The sequence below is a fragment of the Aythya ferina genome (genome assembly GCF_964211825.1).
Source record: "Aythya ferina genome assembly, chromosome: 10".
NCBI classification, from domain to species: Eukaryota; Metazoa; Chordata; class Aves; order Anseriformes; family Anatidae; genus Aythya; species Aythya ferina.
This window is the reverse complement of record NC_140306.1, coordinates 8,658,376-8,679,723: the sequence shown is the minus strand read 5'-3', so window position 1 is coordinate 8,679,723 and position 21,348 is coordinate 8,658,376. Positions and strand designations below refer to the sequence as shown.

Below are 21,348 nucleotides of genomic sequence, written 5' to 3'. Positions count from 1 at the left end.
ACTCAGCTATGGACATTTCTTGAAGAAAGAGTGAGTCCGTCCTTGCCAATGTTGACAAATGTCTGACTCAAAAGGTTCTTCTCTGGGAGATTGCTTTGCTTTCTCTCTGAGGCTTGATGGAGGTTATTAAAAAAAGTGCTTCTGTTGCCTTTTTTTTTCCCCAAATTTAACCCCATGCTTGCTAGACAGCACTCATTGTCCAAGGTCAGTGATTTTCACTCAAGCTCAGTCACCAAGTCTCTGCTACAAAAGAATCCTTAAACAGTACACATTAACTTGGGCTTCAGTCTGTAATTCAGTGGGACACATCTTCCCACTCCCCAGACCCAACAGATGGTGCAACCCCAGAACGAATGCCCCTGGGCTCTGCCAAAGTCACTCAGTACTGTTTCTCCATGGGACAAGAAACGTGAGGCCTCACCAACACCAGTCACAGCCCTCCACCACCTCTGTTTCCAATGCCAGGAGACCCAGCATAGCTACAAGGCTGCTTGCAAACTCCACAGTTTAATAATGCATCATCTATTTCTGTTGTTTGTCTCATTTTTTTTTTTTGCTTCAAAATTGCACTATGTGTCCCCTCCAGTTCTTTCTTTGGAGAAGCAGCAAATAATTATCTACTAGTAACCCTCTCCACATTATTGTATGATCTCAGAGATCTCTATATTTCATCCCTTTTTGGCCTCTTTTCCAACTGGAGACTCTCAGTCTGTATAGTCTGCCTTCCCAGGGAAGTCTTGTGGATTTTGCTGAAGTGGTTTGCTTGAATAGGTTTCACTGAAATTTCCCTACATCAAAAAAAAAATAATAAAAAAAATCAATTCTGTACTGAACTCAAACATAATAAATGCAATATGCCCAAGATGAGGTTTTGTTTATAGAAAGCAGTGAATTGCTGGGAAGAAAAGGGAAGGCAGATTTTAATGGATGCTGCATTTCAACATTAATTACATCAAAAATGTTTCTGGTTTCTTCTGCAATTTCATATCTTTGTTGTGTGTCCTAACCACAACAGAGTAATTTTCATTTATTCTGTAGTTAAAATTTACATCTCTCTCCACAGTCTTTTTTTAATTAGCAACAATATTTTTTGAAAAGCTGTTATATCTCATGAAGTTACAGTGAACTTGACACTTGAGCAACTGCTGTCTCACCAAATAAATAATCAGATCTGAAACTGTTCTTTAGCTAAAGAATCTCACTTGCAATCCTGGTTTGGGACAGAACAGTTACATTTTAAACTATTTTAGATTAATTCTTGGTAACCTTAGATGGTGAGAAAATCATACATTTTTAAAATGAATTTGAAGGGATGGAAACAGCTTGACGATTCAAATTAAGGGTTACACAGCAGACACACCTGTATGGCTGATTCTAATTTACACCTCCAAATTGTTTTAATAAATATGTAATGCTGACAGAGGGATACCATCAGCACAAGCAATGAATATTAACTTTTGCTGGGCATTTATTCTTCTTTTATATTGAATAAGTTATTTAAATTATTTATTTAAACTTCTGGCAATTGAGCCATACCTTGCTCACATACTTCATGCTTTCAGGACCCAACCTTTTATAAGGGAAACTGTGTCTAAGTATCCTGGTCACTTCCACATAAAAATCAGACCAAGGCCAGGACAGAGATGTGAGGACAGCAAGTGAGACATCAGATTTCAGGCATCTAATTCAAGTGACATGGCCAAGCGTTCCTCTCCCTGCAATCAGTACAAGCCAGGTCCTTGCTGTCGAGCAAGGCACTTACCCACCTTGAACAGAGTTGCACTATAAGACATCACCCAGCCCAGTGAAACACATGAGAGGAATAAATGAGAAGCAAGTATTGGGAGAAAACTCAGTCCCTCGCTTATTTGCCCCTCATTTTGTTAATTAATCTTTATCTTTGCAGTCACACCAGCTGCTCTTTCCCACAAGAAGCATGAGAGCTCAGCATGGCAGCGAGAGCATCCCAAGCCATTCGCCAGCAGCCGCAGAGTGAGCAGACCTCACAGCGAGGTCCTTCAGACAGGTCGCCTTCACCACTGCCGTGGGACTTCCTGCAGTTTCAAAAATGATTTCAGAAGTGCATTAACGGAGCTCATTTTACCTCAGAGCACTATTAGGAGGTTACTGTGCCATTGACTTCATTTGCTAGGGTAGTGGATTAATTGCCTTTGTTAAGTTATTGTTACTGAAGAAAAAAATTACTTTCACTGGGAGTATTTCCCCACGGCACTACCAAGTTATCTTGCAATATCCTAACTTGTTCATTTACTGGTAGAAAGTTCATCATTTTCCCTTAATTTATATACACTTATATATATTATATACATTCCAGACCAGTGACAGATATCTTGTCCAATATCTTGCAGCCCATCAGGTTTAGTAACAGGAGCTTTAAGCCAGGGAAAACTACAAATCTCATTTTCCCAGTGGAATATGGCTTTATTTCTAGCCTTGAAAGGCCATGAAATGATAGGCTATAAATTGCAAGTTTTAATATCTATTTATAGGCACTTCTATGGTGCACATCTATGTATAAAAAAAACTTTCTGATCTCTAAAGTTCTAAAATATATTACTGTCCTCTACTTCCAAGGTCTTTTTGGTGGAAGTCACAGATCTGAAGGAGGTAGGGGTTGCAAGTGGTAGAGATCCATGAGATAAATTCACGCCAAACTACCAAACTGCTGCCTCCCTGGGTACTACGCTCCAATAGTGACATTGTCTATGCTAACATTGCTTTCGGACTACATATCCCATTAACATCTGATGAGGACTGAAAAAGAAACACAGAGCAGGTAACCAGGAGAGTCGATGCAATGAGGGCAGAAGTCTATTCCTTCTTGTCCCACACTCTCCTGTGACCCACACAACTCTTTTGTCTGTTCTGCCACTCGTGGCTGGTGCAGAAACAAACAGTGAGGCATTTTCTGCCACCTCTTTCTTCCACAGAGGGGCACAAATGCGTAATGTGTGTAAAGGAGCTATGCTGAAAACTATTTGCAGGAAACAATCACAGGCTTCTGCACAGCTGTGCTCTGCCCCTCCATGGCTCTGTTTCTCTTCCTGCCAATCCTTAGGCTATGTTTCTGGAGTTTCTCTTGGACTGGGTGCCATGCAAAACAAGACTGAAATAAAGGCAGAAACTGTGTTTGTACAGTCAGAGCTGTTAGGAGCAGGCTGCTCTTTCTGGCAGGACCAGCCCCCAAGCTCCTTCTCAGCTGGCCTGCAGTCCTGCTGCCCATGAAATGGCTTTTCCTGGGGTTTCGGACTGATATGTCATGTGTGAGCAATGGGGATGCTGCTTAACCATGCAGGAGCCTGGAGCATCACCTCACTGGGATGCTGCTCCATGCTGTAGGCTTCCACCTCCATTTCTCTTGTGCAGCAAGCTCAGGCAAAGGGAAAAGCAACTTTGTAGGAGAAACCAATGCATTACCCAGATGCAGGGGTTCCAGTGGGCCCCTTCAGCCTCTGTAGGAAATCCAAAAGGCATCAGAAACAAAACCTGATTCTAATATCACATAACAAATGCTGCAGGCTGCACTTATCCCTCTCTGCCTCAAGGAAACCAAGGGACTTGTTCCAGGTTTGTATCCATGCCCTGAAGCGAGGGGCCAGCCAACAGCTTGCTCTGCTGGACTGCTGCAGCAGTGCACAGAAGACAACGACAGCTGCAGACTTGATTTGCGAACTTCAAATGACTTTTTTTCCCCCCCCTTTTTTTTTATGTCGACTACAGGCCTGACCAGAATGCTTAATGCTGGCACAAAGCTACCACAGCATAAGATTTATGATTATTTTCATAACATAGGCCTTGTCAGGGATTTTTGATTTGATTTTGGTTGGATTATCTATTGCAATGCCAATAACATGTTTCTTTTTTTTTCTTTTTTTTTTTTTTTCTTTTTTTCTTTTTCTTTATTTTTTATAAGATGCAATGCAGTCAAGGCTGGTGGAAAGCAGGGACAGACCCACTTAAACGTGATTTGTTGGTGTCCTCAATTCTAGGAGCTGCTCCCTAGGGGCAGCAAAGTTTGCAATTCTCTACAAAGGAATTTCTTAATATCTTTTTTATTTTTTTTTTCTCTTTTCCTAGACAACTATTTTCATTAATTATTTGAATAAGATTTAACTGAGATGAAAGGTTCTGGTCTGCCTTTGATGTGAACGCATAACTATCATTAACATTTTATTATTAACAGTTGTGCACATACAGAGGGAAGAATAGATCCCTTCTTATTTAAGCTAAAGCTTTATTTCTTTTTTCCTATTTTTTTTTATTATTATTTTTTGAGGCATGAATTTGGTGGTTATTTTTTGAGTTCCAGAACCATAAAAAGGGCATTAAACCCCACACTTTTCCCCTAGAGACCTAGTTGTTCAAGTTAAGTGCAAGCTGTCATCTGAATCTTAGAAAGCATTTATACCATGCAAAGACCTTGCCTACGTAAGAAGACTGGACTATAACCAGGATACTGACTTTCTGCATGAGAAGACTGCTTCAGAAAAAATATTGAGACTAGAAATTGTTACAGCATAATGGTATAACTATAGCAATGTTTTACAGAATGCTGCTGACCTATCTACAAGTGTGGACAGGCTTTGGATCTCAGACATTCATGAAGTTTTAGGAAAAATCTTAAGGGTATAAGCTCTGGAAAAAATATACTATGGAAGAAGTATAGTTAACACCTCTTAGGAGTTTAGTCAAGCCTTAAGCAAAACCCAGCTTCCTGTGAACAAAAAGGCGTATTCTGCCTGCATATCTATTCTCTGGGTTTAGATGAGAAGATTGTTGTTTCTTTCACAGAAATACAATGTGAGCAAATTAATGAAGCTAAGAGAAACTTAACTTTTTCATTTCCAGACTATATCATTTTAACTGTTCTGGTTTTATGGTGCATTAATGTTGTTGTTGGCATTTATATGGCATATTAATTACATTGCACTCAGTTATTTCCTCTGCTAAACTTAAAAGGTCATATCCTTTGTGTATACTTTTCTGTATGGAAATTTGATTTCTCTAGCATACCAAATAGAAACTAAATCAACAAAATAATGCATTTCCTATGAAATGAGTAAACACTATTCAGTGAAAAGACAGTTAATCTTCAGGCTTGTTGCGAATTTCTAAGAAATAGAATTAATGTTTTCTTCCATTTCCTGCAGAAGAGGAACAGTGCTGCTCCTGTAGAGCACTACATACATCCTGCCAGTGCCAAAAATGCTTACACCTGAGAGAAAAAATGAGGGAGTGTATATAGTTTTCTATGTGCATAGGTTTATACATTGTATAGAAATCCTTTTCCCAAGAAGATGGCAGCACAGAAGACATCTGATATACTACAAGCTATTAAGTTGTCACTAAGCCTACACTGTATATCTTCCCTCGAGTGCAATTCCGGGATGTTTACCTTTTTAAAAAAAACTGGTTATATTTTACCCCCAAAAAATTCCCTGCAAAAATGAAGATCAATCGGGTGAGTGGAGAAGTGTAAATATTGTCTAGTGGAAAAAGCAGCCAATGCATAAAAGTTATTGACAACAGCTGGGGCAATACAATGATTTTCCACAGAGATGAGACCATTTCATCATGAAAAGTTTGTATAACAGGAAAATATTCATTCTGCTAGGGATCTGCCACACGATATTTTTCTCAGATTTCCTTTGTACCGCAAGCTGACACACAGGACGCTAGTATGGATTGCAATGATAATGTCCTTTTTGATTCTCAGATTTCAGAAGTACACACGATTGATAGCTTTCTGCTCCTCTGCTTAGGCTTATGTAGGAAGCTCTCAAGAACACAGAGGCTCTGTGGTCTGGGCACTTGCTCCTTGGAGGAACAACCTCCTGAAATCCCCACAAATTTCACCTGGGGAAAGCATCACGACGCAACTTGCTGGCAGCTCCTCTGAGATGCCAGACCTGTGGGCTCAGAAGCTCTGTCTGGAGTCACAGGTTGTCCCCACACCCTTTATTAGGTACAGAAATGGCTGTGACCTAGCACAGAAGGACATCATGTCTGATCCTTCAAATCAGAAAGGGCACAAGACAAAGACACGGGGCAATGGCTGTGCTGATGGGGGATGGAACACAGCCAGCACCTCCCTGAGCCAGGCTGCCTCCACTGATGGCCTTTTGGTATGGCCACCGATGTCCTCATCTGCTCCAGGGCCTGGGGGTGCCAACTGCAACAAGCAGTAGTGCAATATCTAATAATTACATTACACTGTAATAACACTATTGATGCTCTGCTGGAAACCAGGCTAAATAGCTAAATAAAGGCACCGAGAGACCTGATCAACCAACCGCAACAAGCCTTTGGACCATTTAGGTGTCTGACTTCAGACAACATTGTCTGAAAACCATTTTGGCCTCTCAGTGGCTGAATTTCTATCACCTATAAAATATCACGCTATTGTCTGGTGCTTTGTAAAAGGCATTATGCAGTTGCAGAACATGACTGCCATTATGGTACAGCCTGACGTGACTGCAGGGTCTCATGAGGACATGCTCAGTATGAGTGCCAAAGGGAGAAGCACAAGTGTCCTTTGTGCACCCCTGAGCCAGGACTGTATGTCTGACAGCCACTGCCCACTATACTTTAAGGTATATTTCAGGTAGCTCCTGCTAACAGCCTCCAGCATCACCGCATTGCATGGGGCAGGTGCGTGTGTTGGCACTATAGCTCTGAACTACGTGAGTTTCCTTTAAACAAAAGAATGACGTCTAAGAGTTCTTGAGCTCACCAAACAAAGCACTGGTGAATTAAGGTATTCACTTCTGGGCATTTTAATTTCTTTTTGGAGGGATAACAAATTCCTTTCTATCAAAATATCGCCATCCTGCAAGGCAGCAAGCTACACCTTTTCACTCCAGAAAATGCAGGAAAGAATAGATGGATGTAATGACCATACGATTTTCTTGGGCCAGATCTGTTTTCCTTGTTATAACCAGAGTGATTTTTCATATTTCTGCTAAAATACAGAGATAGTAAAAACTGTAATTAACAAAATAAATATGAATTAGAAAAGTAAACAGAAGAATTTAATGACATATTCACAAAGGTAAGCACACTGAGATACAGCATTCCTTCAGCTGCTTGGGCTTTTTAAATACATTTCCTTTAGAGAGGGAGGTTCCCTCCTATCACAACAAATATCTTGAAGGGCAGGAAACTGCCAGCAGAGGCAACAGCAATATATGAAATTGCTTCTTGATTCTTCATATCTCCAATATGCCAGCAACTGTAAGTCTAGCAATGTAAAAGCAGCCTGAACCCGCTGGGCTCCAGTTGTGCTTATTGCAGTGCAGAATGGAAAGAAACTAAAAATAAATATATAACCTACTGACCACGCTTGTGCCAGGCTCCCCTGTTCTGAGTAACTGCTGCCCTCAAAAAAAAATTATGAAAACATCATGGCCCATAACAAAGCCACTCCTTTTCATTTGTTTTGCACCAGGCCTTTGCTTTCACAGAATTTCACAGAATTTTCTAGGTTGGAAGAGACCTCAAGATCATCGAGTCCAACCTCTGACCTAACGCTAACAGTCCCAAACCTGCCTGTTCCTGACTACGTGGAGTGGGAGGAGAGGTCTAAAGCCTCCTGCTGCTGAGGACGAGGGTGTGTGATGGAGTTTTGGAGGAGGCAGCACTCCTCCTACATGTTATTGTTGTGCTGGTTTAAAACAGGACACGGATGTTTAGGATGGGGAGGAGGTGGCAGTGGCACAGCCTGTGCCTCGGGGGCTGCGAGCTTCCTTAGGGCTTAATACCATGGAGCAAGCAATGCCAGGCTGTAAACACATAGGGACCAGGTCAGCAAGGCTCGTGCTCATGCTCACACATATTTAGGAACATACTGAAGCAATAGGACACAAGCACTGGGCTAAAAGCTTTGCCACATCAGGAAAGAAAGGTGGGTTCGGGGCAGGGGTCTCTCCCATGCACCCACTCTGCTGCCAAGCAGCTGCGTCCAGAGCCATCAAGCACCATTCCCAGAATTTCAACTTTTTTAAAAAAGGTGAAGAGACCCTGAAATTAGAATGGACATCTCCTTTTATACATCTAGTGGATTATCAACATTAGAAACACAAAATAAATTAATGATACCAGATTAGTACTACAATGGAAAATTAATTAAATCTTTATTTTAAATAAAACTCCATTTATTCTGTTGATGTCACTGTGATGTTAACAGTGCTGAAGCATAAATCCTTCCCTCTGTGAAGCCAGAATAATTGCACACTGCGTGCTAGCTATTCTATTCACATCGGAAATGCATCCTTAAAACATTTCAGCTTAAGCCTTGTCAGTACTAATCCTAATGCCTGATGCTGAGATGTGTATTTTATTACTGTGTATAAATGAAAACGGAAAACCTTTGTGGAGGATTACAGGGTGTAGTAATGACCTCCACAGCGTTACAGCACGAAGATGTTCCCAGGCGCCAAATGGGATTCTGGGATAAAAGTGACATGTGTCTATATAACCTTGGCACCCTCTCCTGGTACACATGTACCTACCAGCTGTGGGATTGTAAACATATGTCCCTTCTAGTGAACTGAGTTTTCATTTATGAGGAGGCTAAAAACAAGGAGCGAGCAGGGGAGATGGGTTTTGTCTGAGACAGCTAATGGGCTCCTACTCGCTGGGAAAATGACTGCAGTTGTTTCGTGCTGTCATGAGAACATGGGCTGAGGGATAGCAGGGAAAACAATAAGAAATGGCAGGAGAAAGAACAAAGCTGTAAGGTCTCCCCCCTCTCTAAAAAGGAATAAGCTGGAGGAGGAGAGGAGAAAGCAAAGGGCTGGGGTTAGGGGACGTGTCCCCCTGCTTTCATGTCTCACCCTTCCCAGAGCACTGCCTTTCCTGTGCAGTTTTTGGGATGCTTCAGAGCGGAGCCAAGGGGTTGATCCACTCTGTGTTGGCTTGGTCCAGGCATGCTTCAGATTTCTCCAAAAGAAGACGGGAGAAACTCAGGAATGGGAGATGGGGGAAGGAGGCAAGATTTCTATCATTCTTGCTCCCTAAAACTAGCCCTCACTGCCTTTTTCAGTAGCAGAGAAATAAAAGCGAGACACTTTGAAGCCTCATTTTATTTGGCCCAGTTTTACTCTAATCTACCCTGGGCCCAGAAACACAGCTTTTCAATCTGTCAGAAAGTTGTTCTGCTGACCCTGAAATGTCAAACTGCTATAGAGGGCTGAATCCAAAATTGATTACTTCAGAGGTCAGACAATAGCCAGTTTTATACTGATTTTTTTTTTAAAGTCTTTCCTATGAACTAAAAAAAAAAAAAAAAAAAAAAAAAAAAAAAGAAAAAGAAAAAAGAAAGAAAACACTACCTTTGAAATAAGAGCAAGTAGCCATGAGCACAGAGCTTTCCGAGATGCTGGCAGCTCTCTGGGGGGTGAGATGCAGAACAATGCTGGACATGCTGCCCCAAGCCCCAAACCCCTGGGCTGTACTGGGTGAGAGTGAGACCCGGGGAACCAGCATGTAGGACTGATTTTTAGCCTTGTACAAGAAAAAACAGATTTGGGGCTGGCTAGCTTCTTTAACTGACTCCCAGTTCACCTTGAGCACAAGCTCACCCTGTGCAGGTTTGCACAGACCCATTGGCCTTTCCCCGTTGAACCCCACCAGTGTCGGGGTTTGTCCTGCAGGACTCAAAGCTGCAGCTGCTGTCACAGAGCCACTCTGCTCACCGTGAGGGGAGAGACAGCCCCCTCCTACCTGCATCCAAAATTCCCTCTGCCAAAGCTCCTTGTTCCAGTTCCCCTCGAGCAACGAGAAATACCCATAGGAAGTGTTGGGATTACTGTCTCTGGCTATTAGCCCGTCACCAATACTATAAGCTATATGTTTATTCTCTGTAGTAAATATGAGGTCTTGCTAAATTTCTGCAATTATAAGTGCTTCATCCTTTTCTTTAGCCAGCCAGCAATATAAATACATTTAATTAGTTAACACCCCCTGCCAATTACAACATCTGAGGAAAGTATTGCTGAGATTGTTGGTCCTAATTATTTTAATATTCAGGAGAACCACTTTAACATAACAAGATAATTACTCATGGATAAGGGTTTATGAGAGCTGCAATCCTTTTCTTTATTTTCGACAGTGCAAGCCTGGGCCTAGTTAAATTTCTGGACACATTTTCAATTTAAGATTAAAAATTGTAATTTGTGAGAAATCATCAAAGCACCACATGTTGGAAGAAAAATAACTATATGCAATCTCTGTTAACACTATAGCAAAATAAATTCACTGTGTACTACATGCAATTAAGTGAAGAGTGGAATCTAAGGGAATCAGTTTATCTCTTTTTAAAAAGATCATTTTACATGTACTGAATTGATCAGCTATGAAAAACACCCTGACTGTTCCTCATTTTAGCCAGAATGTGAATTGCCCTTTATTAATCAAGCCTGTATCCTTCTATAACAACATAAATCCTCTTTTCCTAACAACAGTCAATGGAAAATACAAGCTACCTTTTCTACTGCATATCTGAGAAACTCTTAACTCAAATTTCTGTTGTTTGCAGCAGGATCATCGACGGAAAGCTATTCAGATGAGAAAAGGTTGGTCTCAGTATCTGTTGTATGTTAACGTGATATCATGCCCACACAGTTATCCCACAAGGGTTTTTCACATGCTGAATCCCAGAAATATATCCATGTATTCATTTAAAAAGAGTTTGGCCAGAGCTGTTGAACAATAAATTGTGTGCTGTTCCCTTCATGTGCATTCAGAAGGAAGCTTCTGTTACCACGTCCCTAAAGACAACCTTAATATATATCCAGTGAAATATTTCAATGTTTCTGTTTCTCTTGCTGCATTTGTACTTATGGAAGTACAGCCTGTTTACAGCGGAAGCGCTTTCTTGCAGTAAATTTTCCTTTAAGCAAGTCATTTGCCCATAACTCCTGTATTACGAACGTGCTTGGTCTCTGTACAAAGCACCGGTGGGAAAACACAAAGATGAAAGATCATTGCCACCGTTAAATGTCTACATCTGTTCTGTGGGTACAGAAGGCATCTGATGATGCAACCCTTGCTCAGGAGGACAGACTGTATGGACTTTTGGGTCATCCCTACCCGACCATTTGACTTTAGACTCAGGAGATGAATAGGCCAGACACCTACTAGAAATACGAGCTAATCCCCACTTCTACTTCTTTCACTACTGACACAGACAAATATTAAAGCTAACCTTTGGTGAGAGAGGTTGGCTGCTGATTAGGTGCTTAAATGCAGAGGAATAATTTAGAATTTGACAAAAAAAAAAAAAAGAAAAAAAAAAAGAAAAAAAAAAGTCAGCATTATCCATTACTTTTACTTTATAATTAAAATAATTTGAATTTATGTACCAGCATATTTGCCATTTTTTAAAGCAGACTAACGGAGTGCACTGGAAAAATCCTACATAAATATCTAGTAACAGAGAAGGAAAAGAAAGCTGCTTGATTTAGTGAAGCAAACTTTGCCTTTAGCCCAACAAGTGTGCTTTAATTCAGTTGCAAGTGTTATAAAGACAATGCATACCTAAACAGTGGTGATAAATTAGTGAAATTAATCCAAATAATAGGCAAATGTTAAGAGCAACATATGCAGAATGATTGCAATGTTAGATTAATCTAAAATAAAACCCTGGAGTTATGTAACCAATTACGAAAATTGCATTTAGCAGTAAAAGAGCAATTAAAAACAAAAAATGCCCTAACCCTAGCCATTATGTGCTGGGGACAGGGACAGAACTCAGAGAGAACTTGGAGATGAGCTGGAAAAGCAATTGAACAGCAAGTTTGTCTGGTTTTACTATGTTATGGAATCAAAGTGCTCAGATATGGCCTCATAATACACAGATGAAAGGATCGTTTCTCCCCAGATGGGACTCAGTAATCAGATATAGAAACAGCTATTTTTAATGAAGACCTGCAAAATCATCACGGCTTAGATGTTGCTGGCTGGGATAAAGCAACGGGAGGCAGACGAAGCAATTTGCTAATCTGCCTGGTGGCACAAAGTCAAGCCTGATCAACACATTTTTCATAGCAAATCACATTCCTTCCATAGGGCTGGCCCAGGAAGGCAGCCACCCCAAGCAAGGGGGGAGCCCAGTGCCAAGTGGCACTCATGCCCCTCAGCTGGGAGAGCCCAGGCTGCATCACACAGCCGTTTATGTTGAAAGACAGAAAGTACCTGCTGTATTTTTCAGTCCATCATCCTGACAAAATGCTCCCATCAATTTATCTTTTCATTTGATGTCTCCAGTCCAGTCCATTTGCAATCTTTCCAACGGGGGGGTATTCATTTGGTATGCAGGCACACATCCCAGTAATGACAGCAAGAGGGAACAACTCTCCCTTAACCTCTTATCTTCCATTACTCACACTGTGTACCTTTTAAAGTCAACACGCTCTGCTATGCAAAGCCAGCACCAGTTTTTAAAATGAAGTGCTATATTTTGAAAAGTGAATATTTTGAAGATTGGTGGCAAAGAAGATGTACTTATCTTTGGAATATACCAGAATGCTAACCCTAAGGAGGAAAGACACCAAAGAAATGAACACCAAATTCCTAATAAAATTCTTAGTGGAACAAACACTGTCTTAAACAAAAGTTAAATCATTCCGTTTCTGATGGGACTAATTCATGTGTTTCCACACCAAGCAAACACATGGCTGGAATGTTATCCAAACCAAGCCAAAGTTTTATATGAAAAGGTGTGTGACTTGCAGGTTGTCTGCAGCATATCCGGACACAATCTGTGCTCTGGGCACCTGAGATTCACCATCATTTCCCACCTGTTGTAAAAAAAAACAAAACAAAACAAACCATAGATAACTCCTCAAGAAAGAAATGCTGTCAGATTTCTGGCAGAAGAGACATACATTATTCTTGGCAAAACAGGGTTAGGTTGGTCCTGCCAGAACAGAAGCAGAAGCATGAGATACTGGCAAAGCAAAGACAGTAGTAGAACTCCTTTTCTGAAAATAAAAATTAATAAAATAAAACAAAAAGAACTTTACATAATTCTTGGCAACGACACTGTATTGTGTGGGTTTGATTTCCTGACAAGACAATCTGGCATTTGCAGACAAATAATACCACACAGATATGGGCAACCACTCAGCTTGCTCTACACAGAACTGCCATCCCGCCACAAAAGCAAAAAAGCACTCATAAAACCCACAGTATTTCCGCAAAGGCATTTTTGTTTCTTTGTGAATCCTGGCCAAGCTATGTATCTCATGCCCACAATAAAGTAAGTCCACCTTTCCCATGAAAAGGTTTTCTTAGGAACGGAAAATATTTGGACAAAAAATGCATTACATCCTAATTTCAGCAGCGCTGTGGCTGTAATTTTTCTATAAAAAAAAAGAAATGAAGAAACACAGCAAAGTTTCATAGAAATGTTAAGCACTACTAGCAAGAAGTCAATGTATGGACTTCTCAGCCACAGTAACCTCAAATCCATTAAAAAATAAAGTCATGGCTATTATAGATACAGGACATTACCAAATATCCATTAGCAAAGGCCGGTGAACTGCTGTAAGTGGCTTGTCAAGCTTGCAATGAAGAAAACTCAATATTTATCTATAACCTCGTTTGAGTTCAGTGTTCTTCTCACTCACCTGTGCAACAGCCTGGTTTTCAAACACCCTGCTCAGGCTTTTTCTGCTTCAGATTAAAATCCCCCTGCTGATGTTGGATGCCAGAGAAAAAATAAAGGCACACACAACCTATTTTTGATGATGCCAGCCTTACTGTTGGCAAGATGCACTGCTTTCACATATGATATTACTTCCTTGTCAGGTATCTAAGAATAAGGTTGAGGAGGTGTGATGGACGAGAAATCACAGAAATGTAGCAGCTTGCAATTTTGTACTGAAATAAGCATTATTTTTCAATTCTTAGTAAAACAAACAAATTAAAAAGGAGGTCATAGCATTTCTAGGTAAAAGCATTTTTAGGTAAAAACAGCCTTTACTATGAAATAGATACCAAATAGCCTGAGCAGAGAAGAAGCTCTGCCAGCCAGGGACCTCAGCAAACTGTGCCTGAGAGCTAAAGTCAAGGAACTGCATCTTGGCTCTTTTGACCTGTGCTGCCTCAATAAAGCCAGCGTGGGTACCTGCCAAGTGCCCCCAGCTCGCTCCTCCTGTGTCTTGTACACAACCCAAGGCAGGAGGGTGAGTAGAAACACCAGCACTACAGATATGGGTCTGACCCAAGGAACTGACAGGCATTCAGCCAGATTTTTAGAACTGTCTTCAACTTAAGGAAAACTCTCTACAGATGCACACGTGTTAGTAAGGAGCCTCCTTACTGGTTCTTGAGATCTCTGAGATTTTAATCTCTGCTACACTGAGATGGACTGTAAAGATGGAGGACCTGCTCCAAACAGTCTCAAGACCAGCCCTGTGAGGAAAAAAGCTTTTGATGTCAATCTGGGTTTAGATCTGCTTAGCTTTATAAGTATCAAAACTGTTAGTAAATATAACTGCTACTTCTGATCATCACAGGATCAAGCCCCCTCTGCAGTTTGTTGCCAGGTTATCCAGCCCAATAGGAACAAGTTACCCAATGACATCAGAATCCACAGACATTCACTAAACGACACTTTCTTTCAAGATGTGTGCAGGTTGTTTTTGTTTTTTCTTTTCCTGTTTGTTTTGTTTTGTTTAATTTGATGGCAGCTAAATGAATTGCAACAGCAATTAAATTTTGTCATCTAAGCCTTTAATTACCTGAATACCTTCCTTCATGGAAATTTGTGGACAAATACATTTATTCATTCCTTAAACACTGAAACAAAATGATCCGTGTTAAAAGTTAGATTCTTTTAAAGAAATATGTAAAATGTAAATGACTGAACAAAACTCCTAGAAGAGAGAGAGGTTGCAATTTGCCAGCATGTAGCACACAGTCTGATAACAAACTCCTGCCAAGAATTAGCAACCCCCCTGTCTGATAAAACAGAGTGCGTAAGAGAGTCAGGAGTCAGGCCCAGGAAATCCCTCCATATTGATGACAGCAAAAGAGTTGCCAACAGCCCAAGAGGAACAGTGGCATACCTCAGATGAAGAGGGAAGAGAGGTTTCAGCTATGTCATGAGTACTTGCTGCAGAATTTTTAATTCAAGAGCCCAGTTTAATGCAAATCAAGCTTAATATATCTTCACACTGGTTTAAATAGGAACGGGACTGGACTCTACGGAGCCTACATGAGGACAGATGTCCTCAGCTCCCACTGCACCAAACAGAAGCTGGTGGTCTGCATTCCCACAATCAGGCACTAACCACCCCCATCTGCTATCTCAGTCAAAAGTGTTAACCACCTTCAGAGTTTAACATTAACTCCTGATACAGCCATAAATGAGATCCTAGCATTAATCTGCTTTGCCTTTTTTTTTTCCTTTTTTTTTTTTTTTCTTTTTCATCTTGCTCTAATTATTAAGGAGCAAAGCACTGATGAACAACACTGATTGCATATTCTAAAAAAATGTACCACCCTCCAGCTGCTCTGCTGGTGAATCCCCTGCTTGCTGCTTGTTGGGATTTACTCTCAGCCCGTTGCATCTGAAACTAATTACTACAACACCATCCTCAACATTAATTCCCTTCTCCTCTCTGGAATCAGAAGCAATATGGTACATTCAGAAGATAATTTTTCATCTCTCTTCCTAAAGGAAAGATCTCAGCTGTTTGATGAAGATAATGGTAATGAGTCACCAATTTCAGAAGGTGAAGCTTTCCGATGTCCCTTTATCAGAAACCATTGTCCAAATTTTTAGCTGGTGATTTAGGGAACTTTTTTATATGAATGTCACCAAGACCTAGAGAAATCTGTCAGCTCTCTGTGTGATCTCAAAGATAAATTGCAGCAATATCTTGTCAACCAGCTCTCTTAAACTTACTTCACTGTCTATTCTCATTGCACCTGTTTCACTATTACCTTTGTCTCCTGCAAACTATTTTGCACAACTTCCTTCCTTTGCTCTTTCCTGCAAATGAACTATTTTTCTCTGTTTTAATTGTCCCTTCGTTTTCAGTCAGAAGAAGCATTTTTTTAGTGACCAGAATTATTATGCAGTTTTATTTATGATGTGACTATTAAAAAGAAAGATTGTGCGGTCAGGCCCCAATACATCAGTGAGATGTCACACTGCAATTGGTTTCAGGAATGACAGCCACCTCTTGTCACCTGCTGGAGTTCACTCCTGTCACCTCATCAGCCTGATTCCTATGTCTGTCTGGTCTCTGTGTTCTGGTGCAGTTGCACCTCTGATGCACCTATAATGTTCCCCCAGGTTAGAGATCCTCAGCTCACACTTCAATGAGCAACAAATGTGCTGCTGCCCACCTGCTCCCTTGGACCAGGCATCTGAAGTGGCTTTTTGAAAGGCAGAGCCTTTAGCCCCAGAGATATTATAGCAAACATGTACTCATATATTTTTGGCTATTGAAAAGGATGCTGAAAATAAAAGGAAATGAAAATCAGCAACTCATTCAATTCAGCAAGCAGATGTAACTTGTGCCCTTCTATATAGACTTCCCTATGCTAAATATTAATCATAACAATTAGACCTTATAGTAGATGACATTGTGTTTTCTCAAATTGCTGCAGAGCATTAAGACTCACTGCTCGAGTTCTCTGGTGCCTGAACTATTGCATTGCTATGCATAGCATTAGGAGAATTAACAATTCAAAGCCGTACTGTTATGACCAAAGTGACACAACTGAAGCAGTATTCAGTTTCTGTGTGCGTTCTATGAATACAATCTGAGCCTTTCCAATAATACGTTCAAAACATTTATATTCTGACAGCGCATTATAAAGAACATTAAAAAAACAGCTACAAGATAAAACCTAGCAGAGGATCAGATTTTCCTGGTCATTTAGGTGACATCGAGAATGAAAAGCTCTATCATTTCAATAAAACTCTAGTCCAAGTACTCTCAAGATCTACTCCTCTGCCATATATAGCCAGTATTTTTTTAATCATCAGATTAGAATGAAGAACTGGGTGCTGCATGGCTTGTTTGGCCCTGTTTTATCCTTTCTTTTGACTGAAAGGTTACATTTGGTATTTGTCATCTGTGCATACTAATATTTGAAATGGTGCAGTCAAGATTTTTTCTTGAGAAAAGAAGAAAAGCAAAAAACTGAATGAAAGTAACTTCCAGGTACTGAATTTGTGTAGGTCCTAGAAGAAGGGCTTTTTCTCTTATTTTTACCCTGGTTTGGTACTGACCCTAAGCTTGGACATGCATCCTCTGCCCAGGCTGATGTTGTGTCATAGAGACAGCTCTATTACTTTAGGAGCTACAACTGCCCCCTGTGTAGTCCACTTTTGCTTTGAGCACAGTTTTCATGGCCAAGCTTTGGAACGGGTGAGCCGCAAAGTCGAGAGCTGAGCTGCGAGTGAGCTTCAGCTGAAGATTACAAGAAATTTGCAACATCATGTTTGCAGTATTTTGTACTCTGTTTTTTTCCCAGAGATAATACCTTCACTTTTACTTGTAAGATCTTTTGTGTTCCCCACTACAATCAAGGAGAGAAAATCTGCCTGTAAACCTTTTTGTTCTATATTATCATTTCATGTTGGTTTGGTGTGTTAATCAAAGTGTCAGTAATGGCTGCAAAGAGAACTCATTCAATCCTTCAAATGAAGAGAAATCTAAGCTTTCTAACACTGGCACATTTTCCAGCGGATAAGCTTTTTCACAAAGTAATTATTTCATTTTCTAGAAAGATTACTGATTACATCACACTGGGAAAAACTAAGAGAGGGACCCTTTATCTTCCCCATGTTTCTGCAATTCTTGTACAAACTTATACTTGTTACCATGAAAAATGACAAATTTGCCATCTGATCAAAATGTTAACAAGGTAAGTGTCAGTGAGATGGATCACTGACTGTCACTGCAAGCCAGAACATGAGGATACATTGATATTTCTCAATATATTCACTGCTTCCCCAATGTTCACTAACAACATTTCTACTGTGAGTGTAATAAATCACACAGAAATAACAAGCTGCATAGGATCTCCAGGATATGATAGATTTGTCGTAATAGCGGTATCTGCAAGGTAGAAAACAATTGGTAATGATCTATAGAAAGACCTAATCAACTGTCATTTGCTATAATGTGGCAGATGAAGCAAAGATATGAAATCTATAACACTTCTTTAGCCACTACCCTCCCCCTACACATACACATGCATCAAGTGGGAAATAGTAAAAAGAATGAATGAGCTTTGGGGTCGCAGAAGTAGAAAAGAAAGTTAATAGCATGCCCTGGATGCAATCATTAAATTATACACTGCTGAACAAGGCAAGGGATAATCACAGAAGCTGCACAGTCCTGTAACAATGATAAAGGCTTCTGCCAAGCCTGTTCCTCCCCCTTTGCTTTATTTCTTTTTCATTGATTTCAGTGTTTTAAAAACTACTTACACTGAAGTGCAACCAAATGCTAATGAGGCTGGATAACCAATGGAAACGCTCATCCTCATTTTGCAGGGATCTCAGAGGACTGAAGACAAGATGTTCCAAGGCTGTATAGGTATTTTGTGCAACTTCACAAATCAAAACCAAATGTTCTGAACTGGGCTGTGCCAGATCCCCAACTTGCTGCTGGGACTTTCATGTTCCTTTGCCTTTGCCTTCTCCTACATGGGAGTTAAACACCCCACCTTCCAGCAGACTTCCAGAAAGACAAGAAGTTTTAGTTTGCTGAAGTACAAAAGTTTAACTTTCCATTAAGATAATACACTGCTTAAGGTCAAAGCCTCAAGTCCTACATTTTTAAACACTCATATACCTCTCCCGATCATATTCTCCACTGCCACCTGCCTGCAACAACATCCTGGTCAAGAACTAACACTCATCTATTAGACTGTAAGTTTCCCAGGTTACAGAGACTGCTCTGCACAGAGTTTTCTTCCCTACCCACTTTAGGGATGCCTCTCTGGACCAGGAGGCAGCGCAGTGCATACAATGAGAACCTTGGGCTTAAAATTAAAGGAAACAAAAAACAACCAAGCAAAAAACAAACAAACAAACAATAAAACAAAGCAAAACAAAACACACACACACACACAAACTAATTTTTATAAAGTGTAAAGATTTTTTTTTTTTTTTTCCCCAGAAGGATGGTGGAAGAGTAATGGCTGCTTTGCATTACTTTGCTTGCAAATCACATCTCACTTAAGTGAATACATTTTTGGGAACACAGGAATTGCCATGCTGCCTCTGCACAGCAGTGCTCTGCTCCAGCATCCTGTCTGGCAGCTGCTGCAGGGGAATGTGCAGAAAACCTCCTAGTGGGCAGTTACAGGAAAAACCTGTTCAGATCCAACATTTTCTCCCAGCCCCTCAATCAGTCAGTAAGAATTGGCTTGTCTTGAAACATGGAGGTTTGCGTCTTCTCAAATGCTTTTTCAAGCCCTTCTGGAGTTTGTAGCTTAGCATTTTCCACATCAGAGAGTTTACGAAGAGCCGTATTTTCAAAAACCCTCATCTTCTGGCATGGCACTAAATAAAGCTGGACAAATTTTGGAAAGGGCTTAGCTCCTTGGTGAACGGGAACTGCTGAGTTCTTTTGCATATCTATCCTTAAAGGGTCACAACAGGAACTGCTCTGTGCTCAGCAGTTTTGAAAATCTGTCCTCAGTGGGAGGTGCTAAATCTTTGGAAAGCTGGTGCTCAACACTTTTGATAATCTGGCCCCAAGTTAAGTATCAGGGGCCAAATTACGTGATTTAGAGGCAGAAATTCCCTACTGACAGCAGTGCAGATTTCTGCTCTATATGAATAGCTCGATAGGATTCTGGAATAATAGAGCCATGAAAAGTGGATAATGCAACAAATAAACATCAAAGGGTAGGACTTTCCTTTTCAATCATGTTCCCTTGTGCTTTACATGAAAGGACTGAAATATTCTGAGATGAAAGAGGGAGAAGTAATGGTTAACTATACAGTCCTGCATTTCCTTCTACGATGAAAATACAAAGCATTTTTCAGGAATAGAGTATTCACGCAACATACAATTGGTAGTTTGCCTGGTATACAAGACATTGGTGGTACTGGGACTAGCCTCCTCATCGTATGCATGTGTGCACCAAAGAGTGAAGAGCCTTATATTTCTTCAATTCTTTTCCACACCGGAAGCAAAGTTATCTCAGTCAAGCTCATCTTTATTTTTTCTTATGAACAAATGACCTCCATTTCTCTCCCTTGGATATGTTCAAGATTCAGCCAATTCTATACACAATTCTGACCTAAATTTAGGTTTACATGCAATAATTTATGATTGCTTGTGGCATATTAGAGAATTTCAGGGAAAACTTACAGGAAAACTTACTGGTACTCAGATCATGGACCCCATAGAGTTCGACCCTCATGTAATTTCCCCAGATTCCCATGAGAGCTTTGGCCCACATGCTGCCATTATTAACATTTCTGTCCTTCATTTCTGCTGGAATATCCAGCTAACAAGTTATGTGTTTATTTATAGAGGGTTAGACTTCAGCACAGAACTAAGGAGAGTACAGATGTGATCAGCTGAATGGGAGTACATCAAGTTTCCGTGAGGTCTTTAGGTGTGTTCCAAAGCCCTTGACAAAAGATTGTTATTTACAGGTCCCTGCAACCCAGGCCTGTTGCAGGGACGCACAGGTTTCCTGGGCCCATAGGAACAGGCTGCTCATGCAAGCTGAAGATACTGTATTAAGAGTACAGTGGGAAGAGATCATCATTGCACCCTGGGGAGAAGAGTTGGCACTAGCATCGTTCATGTGACAAGATTATTTACCATGTGTTCATGCCAGCTTTCTTCTCCAGAAGTCATTTTTCTTGGTGAAACCATGGACTAAGATGGGAGAGCCTGAGACATGGGAAATACCACACACTCCTTCCCCCAGAGGAGGGGAACAATGCAGAGGATGAACATTTTCATTTCACCAGAGGAAAACTGGTTATCAAGATGCAATTTGCAAATAAATGCTGTTCTGTGTAATTAAAAGAAACCAACAACAAACAAAATGACTGTGGACCAGCAGGAAACAAGAAACTCTCCATGGAGAGTGTTAATTTAGAGAACACCCACCATGCAGCCCACCTTCCCCATTCTCCCTCTAGAAAGAGATCCATTTTATACATGGTGATTAGGGCACTGAAGAAAAAAGTATTAACATGATTCACACGTAGAAAACAAGGTTATTAGGAGTAGGGATCATTTCAGCACATTGTTCTTCTTAATAAGCAGAGCAACGAGTAATTGAGTTTCAGGCAATCTCCAAGGTGGCGCTTTGTAGAGAAAG

The 21,348-nt window shown here is 40.6% G+C and overlaps 1 protein-coding gene across 4 annotated transcripts in view; it reads right to left on the bottom strand.

The window, feature by feature from the left end:
• The window catches only part of FHIT (fragile histidine triad diadenosine triphosphatase), a 565,148-nt gene that overhangs the window by 53,089 nt on the left and 490,711 nt on the right, over positions 1 to 21,348 (bottom strand). Inside the window, exon 7 of one of the 4 annotated variants that reach the window (XM_084530546.1) lies at positions 690 to 788. The exons of the other annotated variants lie outside the window; for them this stretch is intronic. Within the exon in view, the coding sequence (XP_084386672.1) occupies positions 705 to 788 (84 nt within the window). The 3' untranslated portion in view covers positions 690 to 704. Of the gene's footprint in view, positions 1 to 689; positions 789 to 21,348 lie in introns of those variants that run through there. 4 annotated transcript variants of the gene reach the window in all.